Source organism: Delphinus delphis, chromosome 15 (assembly GCF_949987515.2).
Source record: "Delphinus delphis chromosome 15, mDelDel1.2, whole genome shotgun sequence".
NCBI lineage: Eukaryota > Metazoa > Chordata > Mammalia > Artiodactyla > Delphinidae > Delphinus > Delphinus delphis.
This window is the reverse complement of record NC_082697.1, coordinates 50,116,419-50,140,763: the sequence shown is the minus strand read 5'-3', so window position 1 is coordinate 50,140,763 and position 24,345 is coordinate 50,116,419. Positions and strand designations below refer to the sequence as shown.

General features: G+C 58.1%; 2 protein-coding genes across 4 annotated transcripts in view; one reads left to right on the top strand and one right to left on the bottom strand.

Annotated features, from left to right (window-relative positions):
• The window catches only part of IFT140 (intraflagellar transport 140), a 70,182-nt gene that overhangs the window by 38,261 nt on the left and 7,576 nt on the right, over positions 1 to 24,345 (top strand). For both annotated transcript variants that reach the window (XM_060031460.1, XM_060031461.1), the window contains exons 20-27: positions 18,229 to 18,406; positions 18,976 to 19,166; positions 19,456 to 19,551; positions 19,752 to 19,884; positions 19,960 to 20,103; positions 20,463 to 20,591; positions 20,670 to 20,852; positions 24,063 to 24,269. In XM_060031460.1, the coding sequence (XP_059887443.1) occupies positions 18,229 to 18,406; positions 18,976 to 19,166; positions 19,456 to 19,551; positions 19,752 to 19,884; positions 19,960 to 20,103; positions 20,463 to 20,591; positions 20,670 to 20,852; positions 24,063 to 24,269 (1,261 nt within the window). The remainder of the gene's footprint in view (positions 1 to 18,228; positions 18,407 to 18,975; positions 19,167 to 19,455; positions 19,552 to 19,751; positions 19,885 to 19,959; positions 20,104 to 20,462; positions 20,592 to 20,669; positions 20,853 to 24,062; positions 24,270 to 24,345) is intronic.
• On the bottom strand, positions 1,347 to 17,523 carry TMEM204 (transmembrane protein 204). Of its 2 annotated transcripts, XM_060031464.1 has the most exons (4): positions 17,433 to 17,523; positions 14,613 to 15,167; positions 9,790 to 9,945; positions 1,347 to 2,179 (listed from the first exon to the last, which is right to left on the bottom strand). In XM_060031464.1, the coding sequence occupies exons 2-4, from the start codon at positions 14,887 to 14,889 to the stop codon at positions 1,935 to 1,937; spliced, it is 678 nt and encodes a 225-aa protein (XP_059887447.1). In that variant the 5' UTR covers positions 14,890 to 15,167; positions 17,433 to 17,523; the 3' UTR covers positions 1,347 to 1,934. The 2 variants fall into 2 exon arrangements, with proteins under 2 accessions (XP_059887447.1, XP_059887446.1); XM_060031463.1 differs by lacking the exon at positions 17,433 to 17,523 and having other exon boundaries at positions 14,613 to 15,435.

Sequence of the window (24,345 nt, the reverse complement as noted above, 5' to 3'; positions counted from 1 at the left end):
ACCAGGGCTTGAACCCGTGTCCCCTGCATTGGCAGGCAGATTCTTAACCGCTGTGCCACGAGGGAAGCCCTAAACAGTAAAGGTTTTGGTAGTAAACTCTCAAAACGGCAGGCAAAATGCAATTAAAATTGCTCTAAGTTGTCAATCAAGGGCTACCTATAAGCAGCTTCCTCTCTGTGCCTGTGAGAATTCAGAGCTTCTCAGGAGCATTTGACAGATTTTAATTGCCAAAGAGTAGAAAAACTATTGAAGGGTGAAATTCAAGTGGGAAGAGGAGGACGGGAGATAGGGCACCCCAGCAACCCTCGTCTGCAGTGATGGGTCTGTAACCCAGAAGCAGCCTGAGACCTGGTCTTGGTCCACAGCAGAGGGGCTTTTCCCTGCTGCAGGTGGGCAAGAGGCTTTTGATCAGGGAAGTGAAGAGTGGCTGGAGGCACTATCCGTTTCATAGGAACTCTATCACAGACCATAGGTAAGCACATGGCCCATGCAGTATACGTAGTCGTGTATGTAACACTGCTAAGACTGTACAGCTTGAGGTGCCCAGGGGAGGAAGGGCAGCCCTTTGGGTCCCCTAATGTGCCGACTGTACCTCTGCCCTGAGCTGCGCTTCTATCCGTGGTCAGCCCAGACGTGCTTTAAGTCATTCTCTGTTGCTTTATGTTTTTTTAAAGCAACAACCGGATCTACCTCTTGCTCTGACTAAAGACAAATTTCTGGGGCAGCGTGGCCTTCGAATTCCAGACTGGTCACCGCACATCGTCTGGGTAGCAAAGCTAAATGTTTCTTAAAGGGTTGGCCTAGCGTGGGGGCAGCAGCCAGACAGTGACCACCCCCACACCACGACCACGGACTTTGCACAGTGCCCACCACTGTCCCTCGTTTCCTGGGCTGGAAGATGCGCTTCGTGGCACGGGAACAAGCAGCTGCGCGCTCTCGGGGGACTGTCCTTGCGGGTGTGGCCGGGCAACCCAGCCCGGTCCCAGGGGACGTGGGCTGGTTTTGAGCCCCTGAGGCAGCTCTTAGGTGCTTGTGTTCAGCCTGGGGCTTAGTCCCTGCTACGGAGTCAGGTCCAGGGCTGCTGGCACCAGGCTGGTGCTGGGAAGGTCTTCTGTAGCCCACCAAGTTTGGCTGGATGCACTGAAGACTTTTCTAGGGAAAAAAGTGAATCAATCTCTGAAATTTTTTAAGCCAATAGACTTTTTCCTTCATACTGTGCCAACTGTGGACCTGCCGCTGTCCAGCCAGTGCTTAGGGTCTGTAGAAACGGGGACTTCTGAACGGAAACATGAGTGAGCCATGAGTGGTCCCCAGCGCTCTGCCCCCTGGCCTGTAAAATGTGTCAACCCTTCCTCTGACTGCTGACCCACAAAGCTACAGAAGAATAAGCTATATTCCTTCACCAGGTGGCAGTGTAATGGATAAACACAAGTTTTAAACCGTGGTAAGAGGTTTGTGTTTTATTTTAACTTAGGAAGATAATCAGGAGTAAATGGACATCACTAACACAGTCCTGTTGTAAAGCCGTAACCATCTGACTGTAAATTCTGAGTCCCTGGAGGAAGATCACGGACAGTTCAGAACTATTCCCTGTGTTCTGCTTTATCAAAGTAAATATGACCCAGGACGCCCCTCTTGGCAGATACAGAATAAATTACTCCTGGGCCAGGGCAGAGAGCGAGGTGGCTGCCATCCCGGACGTGCCTCTCCGGAGCTGGTCTCCAGGACAGGACGTGCGCGAGCGTGAAGTGGGCCGTGGCGGGGTTGGGGGGGTGGGGGTGGGACGCAGCCAGTATGTGGTCACGCCCTGTGTTCGTGTATAACGTAGTGAATGAGTGTCATACATGTGCTCTCATGGGAAGCCGCGCAGGCAGCGCCCTGCTTCTCAGATGGTCCCTGCGGTGGACGGAGCCCCGAGCGGCCTCCCGCCGCCCTCAGCACGGCGACTCCACGTAGTCATTGTCCAGCCCGCGGCGGAAGCGTGCAGTCAGGGAGCGGCTGATGACGATGACGCGGGGGGCCATGCAGTCCTCCCTCCTGTGCAGGACGTTCCAGATGAGCATGGCCGCAGCCAGGGTGGCCAGCAGGCAGGCCCCGATGTTCAGGTAGCAAGACCAGGACAGGTTGGTGTACGGGCCGATTCTGTAGAACGTTACCAGCCCGATGACCAGAACAAAACCTGCGGACGAAGGACAGGGTGAGACAGGGAGCGGGGGAGGCCGCGGGTCCAGCCGTGGGGCCGCTCCCGCTTCTCCTCCCACCCAACCCTGTCCTCCTGGGGCTGAGAGCCCAGCTCCACTCGGTGCTGGTGCCTTGGGGTCAAGCTGAATTTTATGGGACTTTTGGGTCTGGTGGCTGTTGCGGGGGCTGTCTGCTCAATCCTGACCCTGGATGGTCATAGGGGCTCACGTGCTTCCTGTGACCTGGCAGGTGTCAGGCCACTTCCTTGGCCGCCCTCCCCATGGAGGTGACACTGACACCCACTTCCCCACCCCGAACAGTCCAGCGGTAACTCCGTGGAAGGTCCGCTCTGGCTTATAAACGCCTAATTCATTCAAAGTGAAAGCAAACGCAGATATTTTCTAAGTCTTACCTGGAAACAACTCAGATTTGTATTTAACTTAGTTTGAATTCCTGTTTTTAAGAGTTTTCTTATTCTTAGTGTTTGCTTCCAGAGGAAATATTTTCTTTCAAAACCTGAGACGGCGGAGGGCCTGCACATTCGGGGTGGGGGGAGTGGGGGGGGGGAGCTGAACTGTGGCTGAATAGACTCGGCTGGTTCTAGAATGTCCCCCTCACCCACCCGGTCCCCTGCGGGTCTCCCTCCGTCCCCTCCTCTCTCCAGGTGACACGGGGGGGTCCAGGACTGTGCACAGCGTCCTGTGTGGACTCAGTTAAGTCGGCCATGTCCCCTCTCGGTCAGCTGTTAATACCGTCACATCGTCATTTCCATAGTTGTATCTTTAAGGAGCTCCAAAGACTTGATTTTATTAGTTCTTACAATAGGAAAACCAGGATTTCGCACCCAAGATCTGTCAGCTAGGCTAACAGGGCACTGAATCTGGGCTGGAACCCCTGATGGCTGGGACGGGGCAGAGGCCTCGCTCCCATCGCCCCATCCCACCCCGTCCTTCTGAGTCTTGTTGAAAGAAGGCACAACAAGCTCCCTGGCTGGCAAAAAATGCCCAAAGACATAGTGAAAACAAGGGAACACACAAAGTACTTTCATTTGCATTACACAAAACACAGGTCCTAACTCCTTCCCTCACTAACGCAAAACTCGGGTGGCACAAAATCATGGGCAGAGGATGTATGTACTCCTAGCTGGGAGAGAGGAATGCCAGAAGTTTCTTTTTGCCAGTGTGCATGACAAACAGAATTAGTTATTTTTAACAGAAAGGAAGTATCGAGAAGCTTTCCATGTATAAAAAGCTCCACAAAGTACCATAGAGAATTAGCACAGGGATTAGTCACCATCACCATTGTTTAGGACACGACCGGGGCAGTTAAATGTTTAATTCATACTTTCTGGAAGGCGCAGAAATGCTTCCAGAATGCTTGTGTTTCTAGAAAACTCCAGCCTGTGCCCCAGCACTAAGTCATGACACAGCTATTAGAATCGTCAGCGGGCATCACTGCTGCCCTTTGCTCCGGGGCCACACCAGGTCATACATGATCTGGTTTCCTGAGGAAAGCCAGGAGGCCACAGGGAGTGGGGGACCAGCATGAACAGATGTGCAGATGTCACAGTGCAGGGCAGGTGGAGGGGCTGCAGCGGGCAGTTCGGCCTGGCCAGAGCCCAGGGCAGGAGACGAGACAAGTCCAGGAGGGGCTGGGAGTCCTGTCTGGACCACGCTGGGCCCCCGAGGGCCTTTGTCCTCCTCAGGCATGTTGGGTTCCAAGAAATTGACTCACCCTGGTCACCACAGCAGAGGGTGGGGCTCCCTGGGCTACCTAGCCAAGGGGTTTGATGATCTCGGGGGAGTGGGGTCGGAGGAGCAACAGGCCACATGGACCAGCCTCCTGGCCTCAGCACAGATCTGCAGCGTCGTCCATCAGAAGGGAACAGGCGAAGGAACTGGGCTTCCGCACAGCCTCCAGGGCCATCGGCTATCTGACATGGGGTTGGTTTGCGTCACTGAGAACAGAAGACCTTGAATTTACTGCAAGGCCGTCCAGTGGAGACTTGGGAATTGTGAGACCCCGACCTGGACAGGGCCTGACTGAGGAAAGCACGGGGCATGCCAGCAGGGCACACACATGGCCCTGGGACCCGCGACCCACTCCCAGGACTGCGCCCGAATGAGACCCTGCTTGTCACAGGTCACAGGAAACATGACCGGGACCCACATCAGAGCATCTGAAATGCGCGTCCTTGGAGACGAGGTGCTGGGCCACGGGCCACGGGCCACGGGCCACGGGGGAGACACAGCTGCTCTGTGCTCGGTTCAGACAGGCCCAGCCAACGGGCGGCCACCACTGACCGGGGCTGGAGGCAGCGCACATGGGCTTCTCGGTGTCACTTGTGTGTCTCCTGAGTCCTTTGTACATAAGGTTCATAGTAAGGCAGTTAGAATATTCTAGAAGTGCAACTAACTTTACAGTCTTCTATTAACAAGCACTTCCTAAAGCGTGTCACGACTCTGGCCACGTGCCTCTCGTTGCCACGTTCCCACGGCTGCGCTGGTCGCCCTGTGGAGGCCGTAGAGGACACGCTTTAGCGTCTCCCGGCCCTCAAGACACGCCTGGCCTTGAGTCTTCTCACGCTGCGTGCTGGTCCCCCTGCCTTTCCTGGCACCACCATCCTGAGCTCCATCTGCCTGGTGGGAGGGCGCCTCCCGTCCTCCTGTCCTGGCCCCTGAGCGCTCAGTTGGGCAGTCACCCACCTGTTGATCCAGGTGCCCCTGTTTAGGATGAGGGCTGTGGGGGTGAGGGTGGGGGAGGCGCTGCTCCCTTCAGGTGGGGAACACCCACCCACTTGCCAGCGTCAGGGCTACTATGGTTCTTAAGATCACATCGTCCGTTTTTTTGGAAACGGGGCAGGCTGTTGCTTTGTTGCCGTTTTACTCAGCGTATTAACTTCCTCCGTATGTTCAGCTGTACGGCCTACAATGGAGAAGACTCTTTCTTATGTCACAAGATGAAAGAAGTATGAATTCACATGTGAACAGACAGCCGGGCACAGCCGGGCACAGCCACCCACGTCTGCAAAACCAGCAGGAAGAGTGGTGGGGGTGACAGGCTGGGGGAGCGCGGAGCCTCTTGGAGGGACTTTTTTTTTTTTTTTTTTTTTTTGCGGTACGCGGGCCTCTCACTGTTGTGGCCTCTCCCGTTGCGGAGCACAGGCTCCAGACGCGCAGGCTCAGCGGCTATGGCTCACGGGCCCAGCTGCTCCACAGCATGTGGGATCTTCCCGGACCGGGGCACGAACCCGTGTCCGCTGCATCGGCAGGCGGACTCTCAACCACTGCGCGACCAGGGAAGCCCTTTTGCTTTATCTTAGTTCAACTTGGAACACGTACAGTCAGAGAAGGGATATGCTTCCCTAACATAAAAAAAAATACATTTATTCCTGCAGTAGGAAAATACAAAGAACTGACTGGAACAGTGGGCCCAGGGGCTGGGCCGTGGGTGGATGTCACAGTGGGGCTGGCTCAGGGACACGTGGACTCTGCCCTGGGCCAGTGGGGGCGGTGTGGCCTGAGCAGATGCATGGGATGTGGGGACCAAGCATGTGCCACGCGGCAATGGCGGAAAGCCACAGAGACGCAGAGAGGTAACGGCTGCCTGCGCTGGCCGTGTGGGCACATCCTCCTGAAATCAAACTGGCCTTTTACTTTGATAAGTTTCTCTCGCCACCGCCAGCCTGAAGTGCAGTTTCTCCATTCTCCTGATGTTCAGGTCCCCTTTCTCCTGAATTTTTCAGTGACATCGCTGTTTGTACAGAAACGAATCTAAGGGGAGAGTTTTTAGCAAATGCACGGACTTCTGCACGTGGAGTCAATTCCGTCCTCATGAACTTGTTTCCAAAGCAAATAGTCCCTTTCTGTGAGCCGGCGGCTGTGGCGCTGTGGTTCACAGCGCCCTCTCCTCTATTCCTTCCTGCCGGCTTCCCAGGGCTCCACTGGCGGTCACAGGCCTTCCTCTGGAGTGGCCATCAAGCACACGCAGGGCCCACAGGTGGGAAGACCATGTGACTGAGCCCTGAGCCCTCAAGCATCACACCTGCCTCAGCATCCACAGGGCAGCGCTGGCCAAGGCCCTGGAACATGTACAGAGCACTCGAGGCTCAGCTGTGAGCAGCAGAAGGTGGGGACAAGTGCCTCCCCCTTAGGGAGAGAGTCTAGGGAAGGAGAAGGTGACACTCTCCCCAGGGTGCGGGGGCAGGACTGGGCTTGGGAAGTGGGCTCAGAAGACAGGAAAGCGAAGTGTCTGGCCCAAGCCAAGTGCTGCTTTATAGTAAAGCACAGAAAGTGGTACGTTCCTATGAGCAGGTTTGCGAGAACAGCATGATCTCCACCAGCTCACAAGTTGACAAGACAGACACCGTGCATCACCCCGACTGACCTTTGGGACGATAAAGTCAGCCTTCTCACGGCGCGGAGTAAGCGGCCCTTAGGGTGTAAGTTTTTCATCATAAGAAAAAGTCTTAGGATTTCCAGAAGTGGAGAGAGAAAGCCTGCAGATGTGAAGCCCACAAGGTCCACGAAATGCCGCTCTTGAAATCGTCCTGCTGGGTCTGAGGCAGGGTGGGCCAGGCTGGGGCTGGTGGACAGCTGCTGTGACCCCAGCGAACACAGTGCTTTCACAGAGTGTTCAGCTTATGGGTGGGGGTGGAATAAGGGACTGAAAGGACTTTTTTCAACTTTAAGGTAAATTAAAATCACACTCGGAAAATTCTGCAAAGAAATTGCAAACTATTGCATGCGGTGGCCTGAGTTCAGTAGAGCAAACCCGGTGAAACGGTTGGTAGTCACGCTGTTGCCCTGCAAGAGCAGCGTTTCCTGGGTTCTCCCTGGTGTCTGGGACAGCGTCCTTTGGAGCCACAGCCCTGAGAAGCGGGGGCCGCCCTTTCACAGACCCGGGCTGGGCATCACGCAAGCGTGGTGGAAACGGCCAGAAACGGCCGTGGGATGAATGGGCAAGCGGCCGGCCTCCTGTCTCCTCCCACTGGGGTGTTGCTCTCCGGCTGGTCCCGGCCTCCCGGGGAATCCGTGTGCTTCCCCCCTTCACGAGCACCTCTCTCCCCCCGCCCACCCTCTGGCCCCAGCACTGGGGACTCAAGGTTCCCTTGCATAACAGGTACCAGCAGGCATTTCCCCCTCCTGGGACAGGATATCCTGGCGCCCTTCAGTCTCTCCCTGACTGTTTAAAACAGACCAGAGCACAGGAAAAAACCTAACTCTAAAATTAGCAGTGTGATAGAAGAAAGGCACAGAGCTATGTTCTGTACTGTTTGTCAATGAAACAAGTCTAAACAGGGCCAAATGCATTTCCTTTTTGGGCACAGCAGACCCACTGGGGGTAACCGTCGGACACCACGGGGAGAGGGGGCCTGCGGAGGCAGAGGGACCATCTGAAGTGCCACAGGTGCTGCTCGGGGCTTCTGGCTTTTTCCGTGGGCCTCTGCCTGTCTGATGGTTTTTGGACAGAACCTGGTCCAACCTTTCCAGAGGCTGTGCTGGCCTGGAAATACTCAGGAAAGCAGCATGTGCCCCCAGCCCCCACTTGGCCAGGACAGCCCCTGACCCCCAGACCTTTGGCAGTGCCCCCCAACCCCCACCGACTGATGCAAGACAGTTTGATTTTAGTTAATGGGGGTTCCCCTGTTTCCATTTTTTTGTTGTGTTATTTGGAAACAATATTTTGTTCTGAAACAAGAGTTTACAGAAAGTAAGACGTCAGTTTTGACACCAAACCCACAATATTTTTTCTAATAATTCTGAATAAGTGTCTCAAAGAAGTTTCTTAAGAAATGCAATGACAGATTTGATCATCCTGCTAGGAGGAGTTACTTTCAGAATCAAGAGCTGTTACTTTTATTCCTTTAATGCCACTAAAATATCTGTTTCTAATCCAGCTTTTCCAATCACGTTGCAAAATCTTCCACTTCCTTCTTGAAGGGATGGAATTTCAGATGATCCCACGTGAGAGAGGTGGGTGGTTTCAGTGAGGCGAGGAAACTGCTTGATTTACAGCCCTAAGGTCAGCAGAGGGCAGGTGGGTGATTTTCCTACATGTGTGGCATTGGAATGTCCGTGTTTTTCCTCACAGTCCTAGAGGAGGGAGGAGGTGGAGGTCCGAGGTCCCGCTTCATGTACCTGGTTAACTCTCAGAATTGCCCCAGGCAGGGTGGGCATTACCCCATTTTGCAGTTGGGTGAACTGAGGTGTGGCTTTGCCCCGTTCACATGGCTGGTAAGCCGTAGGGCCGGACACAGTTCTGTTCTCCTGACATCAAAGCCTGCGCTCTTTCCTAGGCCTTGGCGACGCCCTCTGTCCTGCCCGGCCACAGGGAAGTGACTGGCCTTCTGTGAACAGGGCCTGTTTCCGAGTCCCACCCGGCACTTTCCAGCACGAGTGCTGCCAGCCTGTCAGCTGCATTCTGGAAATTGTGTTTCTCCAGGACGATGAGGGCCAGGATCCATTATTCCCCAAGTGATTCACTCGTATTTCCTGCCGTTCCTCCCGCCGCGTGTGTTGAAACTGCACCCTCATGGTTGGGACACTGCCTTCTCCACCGAGCCGGAGAGGCAGGCGGTGGGCTGGTGACGTCCTGGCCCTTCCTCTGTCCCATCAGCCACCCATCTGACCTTCCCCATAGGCAGCAGGAAACCTGAGCTCCCAGGTTCCCGTGATCATTAAACCTGGGCCAGTGAGGCAGGCAGAGGGAGAGGGGAAACCAGCACAGACGCCCCTCCGCTCTCTGGGGTGCCGGGTGGACGCTTTGGGGCTTCCGTGGTCATTGTGCAGAGCCTCCTGGAACAGTTCCATTGATCATCCACGGCGCTGCTGCACTCGCCCTGTGAAGACTACAGTGTGCCCAGGCCCTGCCCCATTTCAGCCTGCAGTCGCCCCCAGAGGCCGAGGTGGCTTCTGGATTGTTTGCTGATGGCCAAAGCCTCGCTGCTCTCCTCCACACTGCCCCCATCACGCTTTTCTGGCCCTAGTGTTGCATGTGCGTCCCTGTGTGCTTGGCGGGGTCCTCCACTCTTTGTCTGTGCTTCTTACAGGAGGGCCCTGCTCACCCCAGCCGGGCCCCAGGAAGCTGCATTTATAACCGAGCATGCAGGTCGCCGGCTGGGAACCATGCGTGCCCAGAACTCCCCGTCTGCTAACCGTTAGCCAGGAAGGCCATGGAGGCAGGCAAGGGGTCAGAAGGGCGCCCCCCTCTGCCCATGTGCCCAAGTGCCTGCAGCAGGCTGCTGCACCCTCATGGGAGGAGCGTGAACCCAGGCTGCCTGCCACACAGGCTACAGAGGGGCAAAGAAAACACCAGATGCCGAAGACTTTGGAAAGCAAAGCAGGTCACCGTGAGCCTTGGCACCTTGTCTTAGATGGGAAGGGCCAGGAGGCCTTGAGCAAACAGACAGAAACCCATCTGGTTGCACCTCAGTGCTCCGCCCCTGTGTGTATTTCTGTTTTGCTGCTGCCCACAGTGACGGGTGGGGTGGGAGCGTGACCCACAGGGGTCACCATGACTTTAGAAGCCACAGCCAACCTGCCAGCCCTGACAGGAGCTGGGGATGCGGCTGCTCAGCCTGGCCGGGACCCGGGTGAGGATACTTACTTGCCAGCTGGAACGCAGCAGCCATGGCCTCCTCCCAGCACTGGGAATCGGGTGACATCAGGGGCAGGCCCGTCAGCCCCAAGACGAAGGTGAGCTGGCCTGCGGCAAGTGCCGCCGTGGCCACCAGGTTGCAGGCTCGCATCATGTCGAACTGCACTGTGAGGGGCCGGAGGGAGAGAAGCAGGCGGTCAGCACGGGCGAGACCGCTCGAGACTGGGCTGCCTGCCCCTCCCGGGACTCCTCCCTCCGTCTCAGCGAGTCTCACCACTCCCTTCCCAGCCCCCACCTGCCCCTGGTCCCTGAGCAAGGCATTTGGAGGCTGTGCACACAGGGCAGAAGGAGGATGGGGCAGCCCAATGCTTGGACTGCAAAGGTGGGGGCCATGGAGGTGTCATCAAGAGGCCATCAGGGGAGTCAATTTTCCCACCCATGTGCTGGAGGGCAAAGCCATCCACCGTGAAGTCAGGCCCCTTCCCTGTGGTCCTTCCATGCTGTAAAAGTGCCCCCCGCCCCCCAGGCTTCAAGTGCAGCGCTGTCTGATTCATGCTCTGCGGGCAGGTGGCATTCACATTTAGCGCTTGTGGAGTCCAGAGTCTCGTGGGGGCGTTGTGCCGCTTCCTGCCACGGAGGGTCAGCTCCTCCTGCCCAGGGGTCTCGACCTGCTGCTTCCCGCTGGCCTCCCTCCTGCTGTCCGGAGCTTGAGGGGTTTCACCCTTCCCAGATCCCAGGCCTGGCTCTGGACTGTGGTGCAGGAGCCTCGGGCTGCTGCGAAGTCAGAGCAGCCCTGAGGGTGGAGGGGCAGAGGGCTTCTGGAAGGAGAGCCTGGCACTGAGGGCCAAGGAGCATTCCCAGGCAGACAGATGGACGGACGGCGCCTCTGCCAGGGCTTGACGCTGCCTGTGACACTCTCGCCTGCTCCTTGCGCGGCCGCACATGCTCCGTGGACCTCACTGCCGGGTGACCGAGCGCTCATGTTCTGGGTTCTGTAGTCTTCAAAGTTACCACAAAGCATAGCTGCAGTCGCTGGGAACCCTGACCCTTTAAAACTCAGGGAGACGAGGAGCCGGGGGTGGGCGGTGCAGCCTGGTGAGCGCAGGGCTTCTGGCAGTGGTGTGGCAGCAGCTCCGGAGCAACTCGAAGAAAGGACAGAGGCTGGGCCGGAGAACAAAGTGGGCTCCCCGCACACAGGCTCAGACCCCTCCTCTCCCCCAAGGCTGGGGCGGCAGGGCTGCTAGCGCTCGAGATTTACAGAAACCTTCCTGGCTGCTCATGAGGTCTCGCGTCCCCGTGACCACACGTGGGAGCAGGAGGACACGCGGCTCCTCTGTCAGCACGGGGGTCCAGTTACTCGGGCCACAGACTCTGGAACACCAGCTGGCTTCCCATGGAGGCTGCTGTTCATCACACTCTTCCTGCCTTTTTCACGCTGTTTTCTTTGCAACAATTTTTACCCTTCAAACGCCCGTACAGAAGGTCCTGCTACTCTAAGAGGTCATAGAGTTTGGAAGTGGAGGTGGCCTCAGGGATGAGGGCTGTTAAAACGTGATGGGTGTTCACAACACAGGGCAGAACCTGGATCCATTCTGGGCCCAGGAATGTCCTTCCGGTTCCGGGGCCCAGCCTCACAGGCAAGGAAAGACGTGCACCAACGGGCTGGCCATGCCGGGAGTGTCTGCGCTGCAGTGTGTTGGTGCTGGCACCACGAGGCCCTGCCCTCCCGGTGGCCCCAGCGGCTCTGAGCGCTCAGGCCCATGCCACACACCCTGGCAGCAATCCACCCTCCAAGCATTCGAGCTGGGCCGCTGCCTAGTACCCAGTTGCCCGAGGCTGTAAAGGCTGAGGTGGCGGACTCTCCCCTTGGCCATGCCCCCTTTCCCAGCCACCCAGAGGGGACCAGTCCTCACTAGCACCCACCAAGCCTGGACGTTTGACGGGTCCTCACACTTGCTGTGTGCACGGCCTGGGCAGCAGCACTGGGCTTTGAGGAGCCATGAGAACGTGGCCGTGAGTGTCTGCTGGCTGGACAGTCGCTGTGCCCCTTCCCACCCCAGTGCCCTGTGAGGCTGCCTCCCAGGAGACAGCAGCGGTCACCCCAGGAGATTTAATTACGTGTTTATTCACATCCCCCCTGGCTTCAGGGCAAGGACACAGGTGCCCGACAGAATACACAAAACTTAGAGAGATGAAAAGTGGCAGAGAGAACGGGGGCCAGAAAGCAAGACTGACCCCGTCCTGGGCTGTGAGGTACCTCCAGGCCCCCACCTGATGAGTAACAAAAAATCACAGCCGCCGCACATGCCCAGTGAGCCAGCGTGGGGAAGGGCCTTGTCCTCGAGGACGGGACCTGGCGTGACATGGGGGCAGCTGGAGGGCCTGACCCAGGGTCGTCCCCTGACCCAGCATGCTCGGGACACCCTCACTAGAGCTTGTTACGTTGGGGGATGGTGGTGTTGGCCCAATGTGCCAAGTGGCTCTGGCTCAGCTCTGCGGGCTCTGCCAGGACTTGGGCACAGAGCCGGCAGGAGCATGGCTGCTGTCCCTGAGAGCTGCCCTGGCCACCTGCATCATGTCTGGAATTCTAGGGTGAAGCAACACGAGTCTCGCCCCCTCGGTACCCCCACACGGGGCTCGGGATGGACAGACGGAGGTGATTCCATGGTCGAGGCCACCCACTCCTTCTCCCTGTCCCTAGCCTGGCTGGAGGCTGGACCATCGGGGGCAAAGCCTGGGCTGAGGTTTTGCATGAGAGCTGATGAGACTGGGAGCTGGTTTGATTGAAGGGGGCAGCCCAGAAACCAGGCCAGAAGCCCCCAGCTCCGGAACCCCCAGGGCAGCAGTGCTCCGTCCCTGGGAGTTGGTGAGACATCTGCCAGCCCCTCTCCCTGGTCTCAGCCTCGTTCACGAGAAGCTCCAAAGACATTTCCCTTGTTCTGGGAAAACCTCTGATGCTCAGGGCATCATTAAAGGTCAGCTGCCACAAATGCCGTGTTATGGCAGGAGGATGTTTTAAAAGTTGTTCAGGGGACTTATCAGGTGGTCAGGGAGGGACAGCAAACGAGGGCAGGTGAGCGGTGCGCTCGGGACATGCAGCAGGGTGGCTGTGCGGTCTGGAGGCAGAGAGCGTCCCGGCCTGTGTCTTCCTGGCCTGACCTGACCCGACGCGGCTCAACAAGGGGGCGGGGGGGACGGATGCCCGGAGGGGGCACCTGTGCGGCATTGGAGGCCTTGAGCCCAGGGCAGGGGCTGGGCTGACGTGGGGCCTCCCCCCGGGGTGGGGGGTTGCTCTGTGGCGGGGGGTGGGGGGCGTGCAGTGCACTTGTGGGGTGGGAGAGGCGTGGCCTGCGCGGAGCCCACGCTAGAGCCCCAGTCACTGGCTTTCACTGCTCCTCAGGACAGACCTAGAGCCCAGAGGGACCAGTCTGACTGGCAGGTCACAGCGACCCAAGTTCAGCTGACCTACCCAGCCCCCCACAGGCCCCTGATCTGAGAGCTCACAGAAGCTCATTGATTCATTCAGGCTCTTCGCCCTTTTTTGTTTGTTTTGTTTTGTTTTTTTGCGGTACGTGGGCCTCTCACTGTTGTGGCCTCTCCCATTGCGGAGGACAGGCAGGCTCCGGACGCGCAGGCTCAGCGGCCATGGCTCATGGGCCCAGCCGCTCCGCGGCATGTGGGATCTTCCCGGACCGGGGCACAAACCCGTGTCCCCTGCATCGGCAGGCGGACTCTCAACCACTGTGCCACCAGGGAAGCCCCGCCCTTTTTAAGGGAGGTTGTGGCTCTCTGCTTGCAAAGGGTGGGGGCGGGCTGGCAAGCCAGCCACTCCCGATGAAAGACACCCCCAGGCTGTGCTGCGAGGGGGTCCACGTGCAAAGACGGGTTCACATCCCCTCGGGGACCTGAACGGAGCCACACGCCTCCTGCAGCCTCAGTCTCTTTGCCTGTGAAGTGGAGGCAACATCCCCCCACTCCCATTCCCTCGTGGGTCAGGATTCTGAGGGCCATCACGCCTGAGTTGAGTGAGGCGTGCCCTCTGGAGCAGCCAGCAGAGGCCTGGCCAGAGCCACGTTTTCCTAAGGACAAGTGGTGTATTCAGAACAGGTGATGTGGTCTACATGTTAGACTCTTGTCTGCAGTTTTAAAGGGTCGTCACTGGGGAGACCTTTGCCCATCGGCTGCTGTTGCCATGTGTCTACACATTAGGTGACAAGCGTTTCATATTTATGAACCTTCCTTCCCGTACACTCAAACCCTACCCCCCTTTCAAAGTCAAGTTCCCACTTTTCAGAGCTGTAATGGACCCTGTGCCGGATGTGACAAACCAGACAGGACCACTGGGCAGAAGGGAGCCAGGCCCCTGCTCGCAGAAGTCGGCTCTTCTCTGCCCTCTGAAGGCCATCAGTCTCCCAGTCTCTCCTGGGCATCCCACCTACAGGCGGTTCCTGGAGCGTCTCCCTCTATGCTGCCCACTGCATTAACGACCCTGACAACTGTGGAATGAAGTCCAAACCCAGCCGCATGTTTTTAAGCTTCTTGTTTATTTTACTCATTAACAATCTTTATTTTCCACCAGGAAAAACATATTTTCCTTGCTTTGGTTAATGTATCCGTACTGTAGCTATGCATGACGGCAGAGAGAAAGCCCCCTCCTGCACAGGAAGAATTCTGTACCAAAGGGGCCGGAGCAGGGTGGGCTTGGAGCTTGGGGCTCGCTTGGGTCCCCAAGAGCCAAGGTTGCCCCTGTGAGCAGAGCACCCATCACCCGTCAGCAGATGTGCCTGCATCCACAGCCGCTTTAAAGGAGGAAGGAAAATAAGCAGACTTACGTTTGACGGTGCCTCGCGACTCCTGGAAGCCCGCCGCCTCGGAGCCCCAGCCCAGGGCCTCGCAGTCCCGCGCGTCCGCCTGCCCGGGCCTGGCCCCCGGGCTTGGCCCTCCCCTGGCCCTGTCCAGCCAGCAGGACCGCCACAGCCCCACGCTCCGCCTGCGCCCGTCCTCCAGCGTCTGGTACACCCAGTTGGGGGTGAAGGCCGCCGCGTTGTTGAGAATGAGAGAGACGAGGGCCACCAGCACGGCCGTGGCCACCACTTTCTGGACAGTCATTGCGGACTGCGGTGCCGTCCCCTTGTCGTGGAGAAAGTCCCAGTCCCAGTCGGTCAGCTGCTGTCACCAGGGGTGGCTAGAGGACATCACCGCTCATGCTTGGAGGTGTCAGGAAGGCCCATGCGACAGGTGCGGGGGCGCCCGCCTCGCGGCCCTCCTTACCCTCCTTCCTGCACCTGGAGCAGGGCCAGGCCTGAGCTGAAGCCTTCCGAGCTGCCCATCCCGGGGAGGAAGCAGGGGCACCAGCGAGAGTCCAGAGTCGTGAGCGCGCCGTCTTCCTGGGAGGAGGAGGAGGCGAAGAGAACAGAAATCACTTGCAAGGCAGGCAGCAACGCGGGGTGCCTGGGCCTCACTCTCAGGACCAGTGCGGAGCAGGGCTCTGAGCAGGGCCGCTGGGAGCAGCACAAGTGAGCCACTGGGGCCTCCGCTGCCTGAGCCCCTTCCCGGTGCCTCCGCCACCCAACAGCTGGTCCTGGAAAGCAAACGGGTTGCTGCAGGGATGCGCGTGCGTGTGTGAGTGAGTGTGTGTGTGCCTCGCGCCTGCGTTTTCCCCCTGTCTCTCAGCAGAGAGGAAATGGTTGTTTTTGAGGCTGTTTTTGGTGAGCTGGAGGGCGTAGCCAACTGCAACAAATAGCAGCCAGACACTAACAGGATGTGTTTCCTGATAGGAAAGGCAGGGGGGCCTTCTTCTGGAGGCCTGCTCCGGGACCCTCCCCCGCCCTCCCCACCTTCCCTGAAAGTGGAGGCCAGGGATGCCGGCCTGGCAGGCCCACAGGCCCCGCTGTCTGTCTCGACCCGGTGGCTCGGGGCAGGCAGGGCGCTGGTGACCAGTCGCCCACCTTGGGGACTGGGCGTCCCCCAGCCATCGGTCACTCCCCCAGCATATGGGTGCCACGCACCCATAGGTGTGCAGCAGAGAAGGGCCAGTGTGGTGGGGAGGCCCCCTGGACTCCTCCACCTCCCAGCTGAGACCCTCACCCATACTTGGAGACCCGCCAGAACAGGCCATCGTCCTTGAGGTGCAAGAGGCTGGGTTCTGGACGAGCCGTGCACCCGGCGAGGCCTGAGGGCCTGGGCCCTGTCTGCTGCTGACGGGGTGTGTGTGGGCAGCAAGGGCCCAGGTCCTGCACTGGGTGCCCTGCCCTGTGTCGCATAAGCCGTCAGGCTGAGGGGCGCTCAGAGAGATAGTCATCTGCTCTGCTCAAATCCTCTGGGCTGCGACTCATTCAGCCTGGGCCTGTGCTGAAACCAAACTGGTCGGCCCTGGAAGTTCCCGCCCCAAGTTTACATTCCTAAAAGGCAGAGGGTCTTTGGAGAATCAAGGTTCTCAAGAAACATCTGTCCATCAGCTCCCGGAGGAATTTTAAGTCCTTTGGATTTTTCCCACCAGAGCTTGTAGCAAACGTGTCAGCTGAGTTCTTGCCACTTTCCCTCTTCCCTCGGCTGTGCCAGAAGCGGGGTTGCCCCCCTGCTCCCCCTGCTCTCACTCCAGCCGCTCTGTGGGTGGGGAGGCATCTGGGGGTCTGTCAGCTCAGAAGACCCTGTGGGAGGGCACCCACTCTGAGGACTAGGGCTGGGGCTCCTGTGCACACAGTGCAGTAGATCGCCTCGAAAAGGAAGTTTTCCTCAAAGTTTCCATTAAAAGAGCGTGGATTTCCCTCCTTACTCATTAGAATCGCTTATCCTGAGCCAGTCTTTAAGTGGCTAATTTCCGTTGAAAAGCAAGCAGGGGGTTTCAGGAACTGTAGCCCCTGCTTTGCTTGTCCTGGGAACAGCCCTTGAGCCATCCAGCTCTCTCCCAGGCTGGGCGGGGAGCAGGCCGGGCCACCTGCTGGGGCTCCTATCGGACCAGCCCCCAGCCTCGGGCTTGGGTGGAGTGGACAGCTGGGCTGGGGAGGGGGAGGGTGGCCGGCCTGGGAGCAGACCTTGAGTCAGGATGACCGAGTCCTCCAAGGACCCCCTCATCCATCGTGTGCCACCCCAGGGGCCCTTCCTGTTCTCCGCGGTCCAGGTCTTTGGCCCTGTCAAGGCCTCCCCTGCTCCTTCACGCGGACCAGCAGCAGTGTTGTCTTAGAGCAGAGACACACAGGAGGTTTGGACACAGCGTGTGTGCCGCTTGGTGGGACGTGAAGCTGGGAGTAGTCAACCACTGCTCCGTCCCACCAGGGTCTCCACAGAGCAGCCCAAGAGGAGGGTCCTCTGGCTCGCTCTGGGAGCTTCTCAGAGGACAAGTCTTTCCCAAGCGTCAGGCCGCTCGGAGCCCATCTGCCCCTCACTTGACAGGGTGCAGACGCTACCAGACAGCAGGAAGCGCTCACGGCTCTGGCGGGGACTAGGCGGGTGTCCACATGGACTTTCGGTTGGATGCACAGACCCCAGGACTCACATGGGGTAAAGCTGCCCACGGAAAGGCTGTCGGGAGTGGCTGGCACCCTGCTTCCACGCTGCTCGCCCAGGGGCTCCTTGAGAACGGACGGGTGGAGTCCGCAGTGACTCACGCATCCTGAGGGCCACCAGCCGCTCGCATCCCAGAAGTTACTTACTGGTCTGTTCTCAGGGCTCTGGGGTCATCAGGGGATGAAGCCCCAGGAGGAGGGGCCCCAGGGCATCCTCCCTCCTGCCAGCATCTTTTCTCAGGGAGGCCGTCCTGGGTCTGAGGTTGTCCTGGGACCTGCTAGGGGACGGGCAGGAGCCCCCATCAGCATTGGAGGGAGAGAGATGCTAGAAACCTCCAAACAAGGAAGGAAGAGCCTGGCCCAAGCCTGTGCCAGGGGTGTCAGAGGGCAGCTCTGCAGGTCCGCCCCCGGGCCCCCCGCCTCCATTCAGCACATGGCAGGGCCCACCTGGGTGTCATGCTTGTCCTTGGAGTTGGGGGACCCCACTCCCCGCCTGACCCAGGGGCTCTGTGTGAGGGTGGAGGGAGCACTAGGAGTTCAGCCTGGGACAGAGGTGCCAGGTGCCGGGGGGGAGAAGCAAGTGTTCACTGAGGGGCACGGTGGGGCCTGGCAGCCTGCACAAGACACTCTCCGGGGTCTTCACGGGACCCCTTGTGGCCGAGGGAGGGAGCCTGCTCAAGGAGCAGGCCCCAGGGCCAGCCGTGAGAGGTACACCAGCCCCTGCACCCCTGGGACACAGGTGTCTCACCCGTTTTCTTCCCGGGAGGCCATGTGGGTCCCAGTTTGCCACGTTGCTCTGTGGGTGAAGCTGTTGGGCTCGCACACGGCCCCCTTCTCGGAGACCATGTGTCCAGCTGGGTCCCCGTGCTGCCTGGCACGGGTCTTGCTGGGGCCCGAGTCATGGGAGCGGCAGCTCATTGGAGCCACGTGTCCTTCACTGCAGCGAGGCTGTCTGGGAGAACATGGCGCGCATGTGCGTGAAGACTCAGCGGCTGGATGTTGCCAAGGTGTGCCTGGGGCACATGGGCCACGCGCGCGGAGCCCGAGCGCTGCGGGAGGCTGAGCAGGAGCCAGAGCCAGAGGCCAGGGTGGCCGTGTTGGCCATACAGCTGGGCATGCTGGTGAGTGGGCACCACCCCGATGGGCAGGCCAGCCTCCCACACACAGTGTGTGCTTGTCCGGGCCCTTGGGTTGCAGGGAACAGAAACCCCCTCAAACAAGCTGAGGCCAAAATGGGGGTGGGGGGGAGGGAGCCCCCTGCAGAGCCTCCGAGGCCACCCCACTCCACGCCGGTCCCCTCCCTGCCTCCTGCGTGTTTGCGGAGCTCACGGCCCCTTGTACCCCTGTGGCCCAGAGAGGCCGATGGAAGTCGCAGGAGATGCAGGCCGAGTGGCCGGGCACAGCTCACTGTCGGGCTGGGGACAGTCGGGAGCAGACACCCACAGGTCTGATGGGGTCTGGGTGGAGCTCAGACCCACTGGCTGACGGGCAGGCCTGCCCTCTCCAGTGTCGTCTTGACCATCCCCGCCCATGCCCCAAAGTGTCCATCCCACCCAGGGTGTGTTGTGGTCTCAGTCGTGGGCGGGTTGATGGCCTGGCTGCCCTGCCGCCTGCCACGGTGGATCCCTGGTGACTTTTGGCTGCCGTTGGGGGCATCGTCGGCGCCAACAGGCACACTTCCTTCCCTCAGGAGGATGCGGAGCATCTGTACAAGAAATGCGGGCGCTACGACCTCCTCAATAGGCTCCTGCAGGCAGAGGGCCAGTGGCAGAGGGCCATTGAGGTGGCTGAGCGACACGACCGCGTGCACCTGCGCACCACCTACTACAATTACGCCCGGCACCTGGAGGCCAGCGGGGACTGCAGCCTGGCCCTCAGCTAGTGAGCACGGGCGGGCAGCCAGGACCTCTTGCCTCTGCTGCCCCAGTGAGGGGGCCTCGGAGGTTCTCAGAGGAAGATCCAGACCAGCACCATCTTGGTGGGAGGGCTTTGGGGGGGCCTGAGCTCTGTGCTTTAGGAGGACCTGCCAGGCTCTGGGTCTCTAGGCCGCAGCGCTGGTCGGGCCTGTGCCCACCGGACAGTGCTAGTGGTGGAGCTTTTAGTCGGGTGCACAGGCCATTGAGCTGCAAGCTGAACCAGGGAGTGAGCGGCGCTTTCTCTTCTCCCGCAGCTACGAGAAATCAGACACGCACCGCTTCGAGGTGCCACGGATGCTGGCGGAGGACCTGCAGGCCCTGGAGCTATACATCAACAAGATGAAGGACAAGTGAGTGGCTGGGCCTGGGAGGGCTTCCCCCCAGAGCCTCACACGTGAGCTGGTCCCCAGGGCACCGGGCGGGGGCCTCCCCCAGGGACCTCACTCGGGCTCATCCACCCAGCGTCCATGTCTCCTGGCTGCTGGTGTGGGACCCAGGGCTCACTTCCGGCGGGAGAGGGGCCTGAGGGAGCGCATGCGGCTCTTCGCAGGACCCTGTGGAGGTGGTGGGCCCAGTACCTGGAGAGCCAGGCCGAGATGGATGCCGCACTTCGCTACTATGAGCTGGCGCACGACTACTTCTCTCTGGTCCGCGTTTACTGCTTCCAGGGCAATATCCAGAAGGTAGGAGCTCCGGAGGGAGGCGGGCTGCTTGGCAGAGGAGGCTGCACGCAAAACCCCTGTCCCTGGTGTCTCTAGGCCGCAGAGATAGCCAGCGAGACCGGGAACTGGGCGGCCTCCTACCACCTGGCCCGCCAGTACGAGAGCCAGGACCAGGTGCGGCAGGCCGTGCACTTCTACACACGCGCCCAGGCCTTCAACAATGCCATTCGCCTCTGTAAGGTGCGCGCCCAGCCCCTGCCAGCGCCTCCGCGTGGGGGAGGCTGCTTCCCACCTTCTGTTGAGAGAGTTTCAAACAGAAAGTTAGAGACTCATGTCGTGAGTGTCATACCCCTACCCAGGCAGGTGTCTACGTCTCACGCCTCACTCTGCCCAAGTGCGCTCGGGGACGCTCCCTGCTATCCAGGCTCCTGGGCAGCAGGGAGGCTGTTCACGCCTCGTACTCAGTAGACCTACCTAGGAAGCCATCGGACGCTCTGCATCCATAAAAGTCTTCCAGCCCAGGGTCCCACTTCAAGAAAAGTCGAAAAGGCGGAGAGCCCTCATGTCAGGTAGTTCCCCAACGTTCTGTGCTCCCACAGGAGCACGGCCTGGATGACCAGCTTATGAATTTGGCCCTGCTGAGCTCCCCCAAGGACATGATCGAGGCCGCACGCTACTACGAGGAGAAGGGTGAGCAGATGGACCAGGCGGTCATGCTGTACCACAAGGTGAGGCCACCCGCTCCAGGCCCCGGGCACAGTGGGGCGCCCAGACGGTGCTGCTCAGAGCTCCCCCGCTGTCCACAGGCCGGCCACTTCTCCAAGGCCCTGGAGCTGGCCTTCGCCACACAGCAGTTTGTGGCCCTGCAGCTTGTGGCAGAGGACCTGGACGAGAAGTCAGACCCCGCCCTCCTGGCCCGCTGCTCCGATTTCTTCCTGGAGCACAGTCAGTACGAGAAGGCGGTGGAGCTGCTGCTAGCCGCCAAGAAGGTACGGGCCCTGCGGGCGGGCGGCCACCCTCACCAACCACGCTCACCAGGAAGGCCAGGCCGGCCTGTGCGGGACTCGCCGCCTGTTTCCAGTCATAGCTAAGGAGTCCACTTTCTTCTGTGTGTGTGTTGTAAAGAGCACATAACGTGAAAGTTCCCATCTTAGGGGTTTTTGAGTGTACAACTCAGTGGTGTTAAGCACATTCACGTGTTCGTGCAGCTGATCTCCAAGACCCTACTGGTCTCGCAGAACTCAAACTCTTCCGTCCCCTGGCACGCACCCTCCGCCTTTCTGTCTCTCTGAGTGTGAGTCTAGGGACGTGTGTCAGCGGAGTCGCTTGTCTTTGCGACTGGCTTTTCGCCCGAGCATAGAGTCCCCCAGGCCGTCCACGCTGCAGCGTGTGTTGGAAGGTCCCTGCTGTTTGAGACTGAACCGTATGCCTCTGCACGGACAGACCACACCTGGCTTGTCCAGCATCCACAGGTGGACGTTCGGGTTGCTTCTACCCTTTTTTTTTGGCCACACCAGCACAGCTTGTGGGATCTTAGTTCGCCAACTAGGGATGGAACCTGGGCCCTCGGCAGTGAGAGCGCAGCGTCCTAACCGCCAGGGAATTCTCTCTACCTTTTGACCGTTGTGAATGAGCATGAATGTGCGAACATCTCTTCAAGACCCTGCTTTCAGTTCTTTGGGGAATTTACCCAGAGAGGGAAGTGCTGGGTCACATGATAACTCTGCTCTAACATTCTGTGGAACCGCCACACTGTTTCCACGGCGGCTGAACCGTTTGATGCTCCCACCAGCAGAGCACCAGGGTCCCAGTTTCTCCACATCCTCCGCAACACTCCCTGTCTTCTAGTTTCTGATAGTAGCCGTCTTAATGGGTATGTGCACTAATCTTCCTTAAGGAGAAAAATTCCCCTTGATGGAAACTGAATGGAGATATAGAAAATGGTTAGTCACCCAGAATCAGCCTGTCCTAATTGGAAGATCTTTTTTCCTGCAGCCAGAATCACACGTGCAGTGTCGTCTCTCATTATGAGTGATAGGAGAATTCCTGAGCAAGTGAAAAGGCACACACACCACGTACTTGGTTAGAGAGACCTACTGACTGGCCTCCCTAAGGCCGCTTCAGACTGACTCTGACCCCAGGAAAAATACCACAGGGCTTCCTCTAGTTAGATAAGTGGATTCTGTAGTTTTACAGTGAAAACCAGATAAGCCAGAAGAGCCAAGAAAAATCTGGAAAGAAGAGTATAGCAAGAGGTGATTAAACCTCCCAGATCATAAACTATATCAGTGCTAGAATAATTGGGGTTTAGTGCATGATCGGGCCTATAGATCAGTAGGAAATACTAGAAAATCCAGAAATAGAGCCACATACGGATGCACATTTACATGTGGTGAAGGAGCATCTCACAACAGTGGGGATGAGCCCTTCGGTGAATGGGGTTGACACAGCCAGGTGGCCACTTGGGAAAAGTGAAGTTAAACCCTTCTCACCCGCTGCGTCTGAGGAAACTACAGGCAGGTCAGAGATCTAAGTGCATAGGGAGGCGGCCCAGTGCCACCAGAAGCCATATGTGTCTCGTATGACCTTGAAGGAGGGAAGGCATTTTCTAAATACAACTCAAAACCCAACAGCCATAGTGGGAAAGACTGATCAATTTGACCAAATACAAATTTGAAAATAGCACATGGAAAACACAGCATAAACAAAGCAAAGATGAATAATAAAATGGGAAAAAATGTATTCTACCTATATCCCGAAAGGCCAATCTTCTTAATATGTATAGAGTTTCTATAAACCAATAAGAAATCTACCAACAACTCAAGAGGAAGGACAAAGAATATGGTCAGTTTGTTTTAAAAAAAGGAAATCTGGATGGTTCCTGAATGTCCGATACACAGCCTCACTCATATCAGGGGAATACAGATCAGACGTGAGGAGATGCCATTGTTTGTGAATTAGGCTAGTAAAGTAAAAAGGCTAGAAAACCCGCCAGGTTGTAGTGGGAAACAGTTGTGCTCAGGCTGCGGGTAGGAACATGGCAGTGGCGCCTGCCACAGGTGACAAGCACATCTTCCTTGGTCCAGTGCTTCCTATCGTCAGCAGTCATGCTAACAACACACTTATACATGAGTGAGTGGCATAGGCACAAGGACCTCCGCACCTGCAGGACCACCCTCTGAGTCTGGGCAGGATGCCCTGCAGGTTCCCAGCACAGCCGTCAGCAGGGCAAATCATCTCCAAGATATAGTTCTTTTTCTTCCCAAGACACATTCTTTTTTATTAATCCACAATGGGCTGTTTTATTTTTTTTTTAATTTATTTTATTTTTGGCTGCGTTGAGTTCATTGTTGCGCACGGTGTTTCTCTAGTTGGGCGAGCGGGGGCTACTCTTCGTTGCGGTGCGCAGGCTTTTCATTGCGGTGTCTTTGTTGAGGAGCATGGGCCTAGGCGCGCGGGCTTCAGTGGTTGTGGCTCGCGGGCTCTAGAGCGCTCGGGCTTCAGTAGTTGCAGCGCGTGGTCTCAGTAGTTGTGGCGCACGGGCTTAGTTGCTCCACGGCGTGTGGGATCTTCCCGGACCAGGGCTCGATCCCACGTCCCCTGCATTGGCAGGCAGATTCTTTTTTTTTTTTTTTTTGCGGTACACAGGCCTCTCACTGTTGTGGCCTCTCCCGTTGCGGAGCACAGGCTCCGGACGCGTAGGCTCAGCGGCCATGGCTCATGGGCCCAGCTGCTCCGCGGCATGTGGGATCTTCCCGGACCGGGGCACGAACCCATGCCCCCTGCATCGGCAGGCGGACTCTCAACCACTGCGCCACCAGGGAAGCCCCGGCAGGCAGATTCTTAACCACTGAGCCACCAGGGAAGCCCCCCAAGACACGTTCTTAAGTGAAGAATATATAATTTTTCTTGAATTTTTAAGGAAAGTTAATTAAATTAATTAAACTCCTTACTTTGAAAACTTGAAAAGAATTATAGAAGGAAATTAGTTTCTGGTCTCCTTTTCCCCCCACAATGAATATAACTTCCTTTTGGGCTGCACGTTTCCTTGGTTGCCTCTAGAGTATCAATAGCAAGAGAAGGTCACGTGCCCCCACCTGGCCGCACTGTTCCCCCCACCCCCACCCCAGGAGGCGGGGAGGTGTGGCTCTCCCCCAGGCCACAGGTGACTGCCCCTTGGTTTCTGTGGCCCTTCCCAGTATCACGAAGCCCTGCAGCTCTGCCTGGAGCAGAACTTGACCATCACTGAGGAGATGGCTGAAAAGATGACGGTGTCCAAGGACTGCAAGGAGCTGTCTGAAGAGTCCCGGCGTGAGCTGCTGGAGCAGATTGCCAGCTGCTGCATGCGCCAGGGCAACTACCACCTGGCCACCAAGAAGTACACGCAGGCAGGGGACAGGCTGAAGGTGAGTGCGGCCCGGCGCATGGGTGCCCTGTGGGATGAGCTTCTGGGCAGGGTTCCGAGGGCGCCTGCCAAGACTT

Excerpts from the sequence above, each read along its gene's own strand:
- TMEM204 (XM_060031464.1), bottom strand. The coding sequence starts at position 14,889 with ATGACTGTCCAGAAAGTGGTGGCCACGGCCGTGCTGGTGGCCCTCGTC. Across the intron at positions 9,946-14,612 it reads GTCGCGAGGCACCGTCAAAC|TGCAGTTCGACATGATGCGA; the intron begins GTAAGTCTGCTT and ends GGCCCCTCACAG. Across the intron at positions 2,180-9,789 it reads TGCTGCGTTCCAGCTGGCAA|GTTTTGTTCTGGTCATCGGG; the intron begins GTAAGTATCCTC and ends CTTCGTCCGCAG.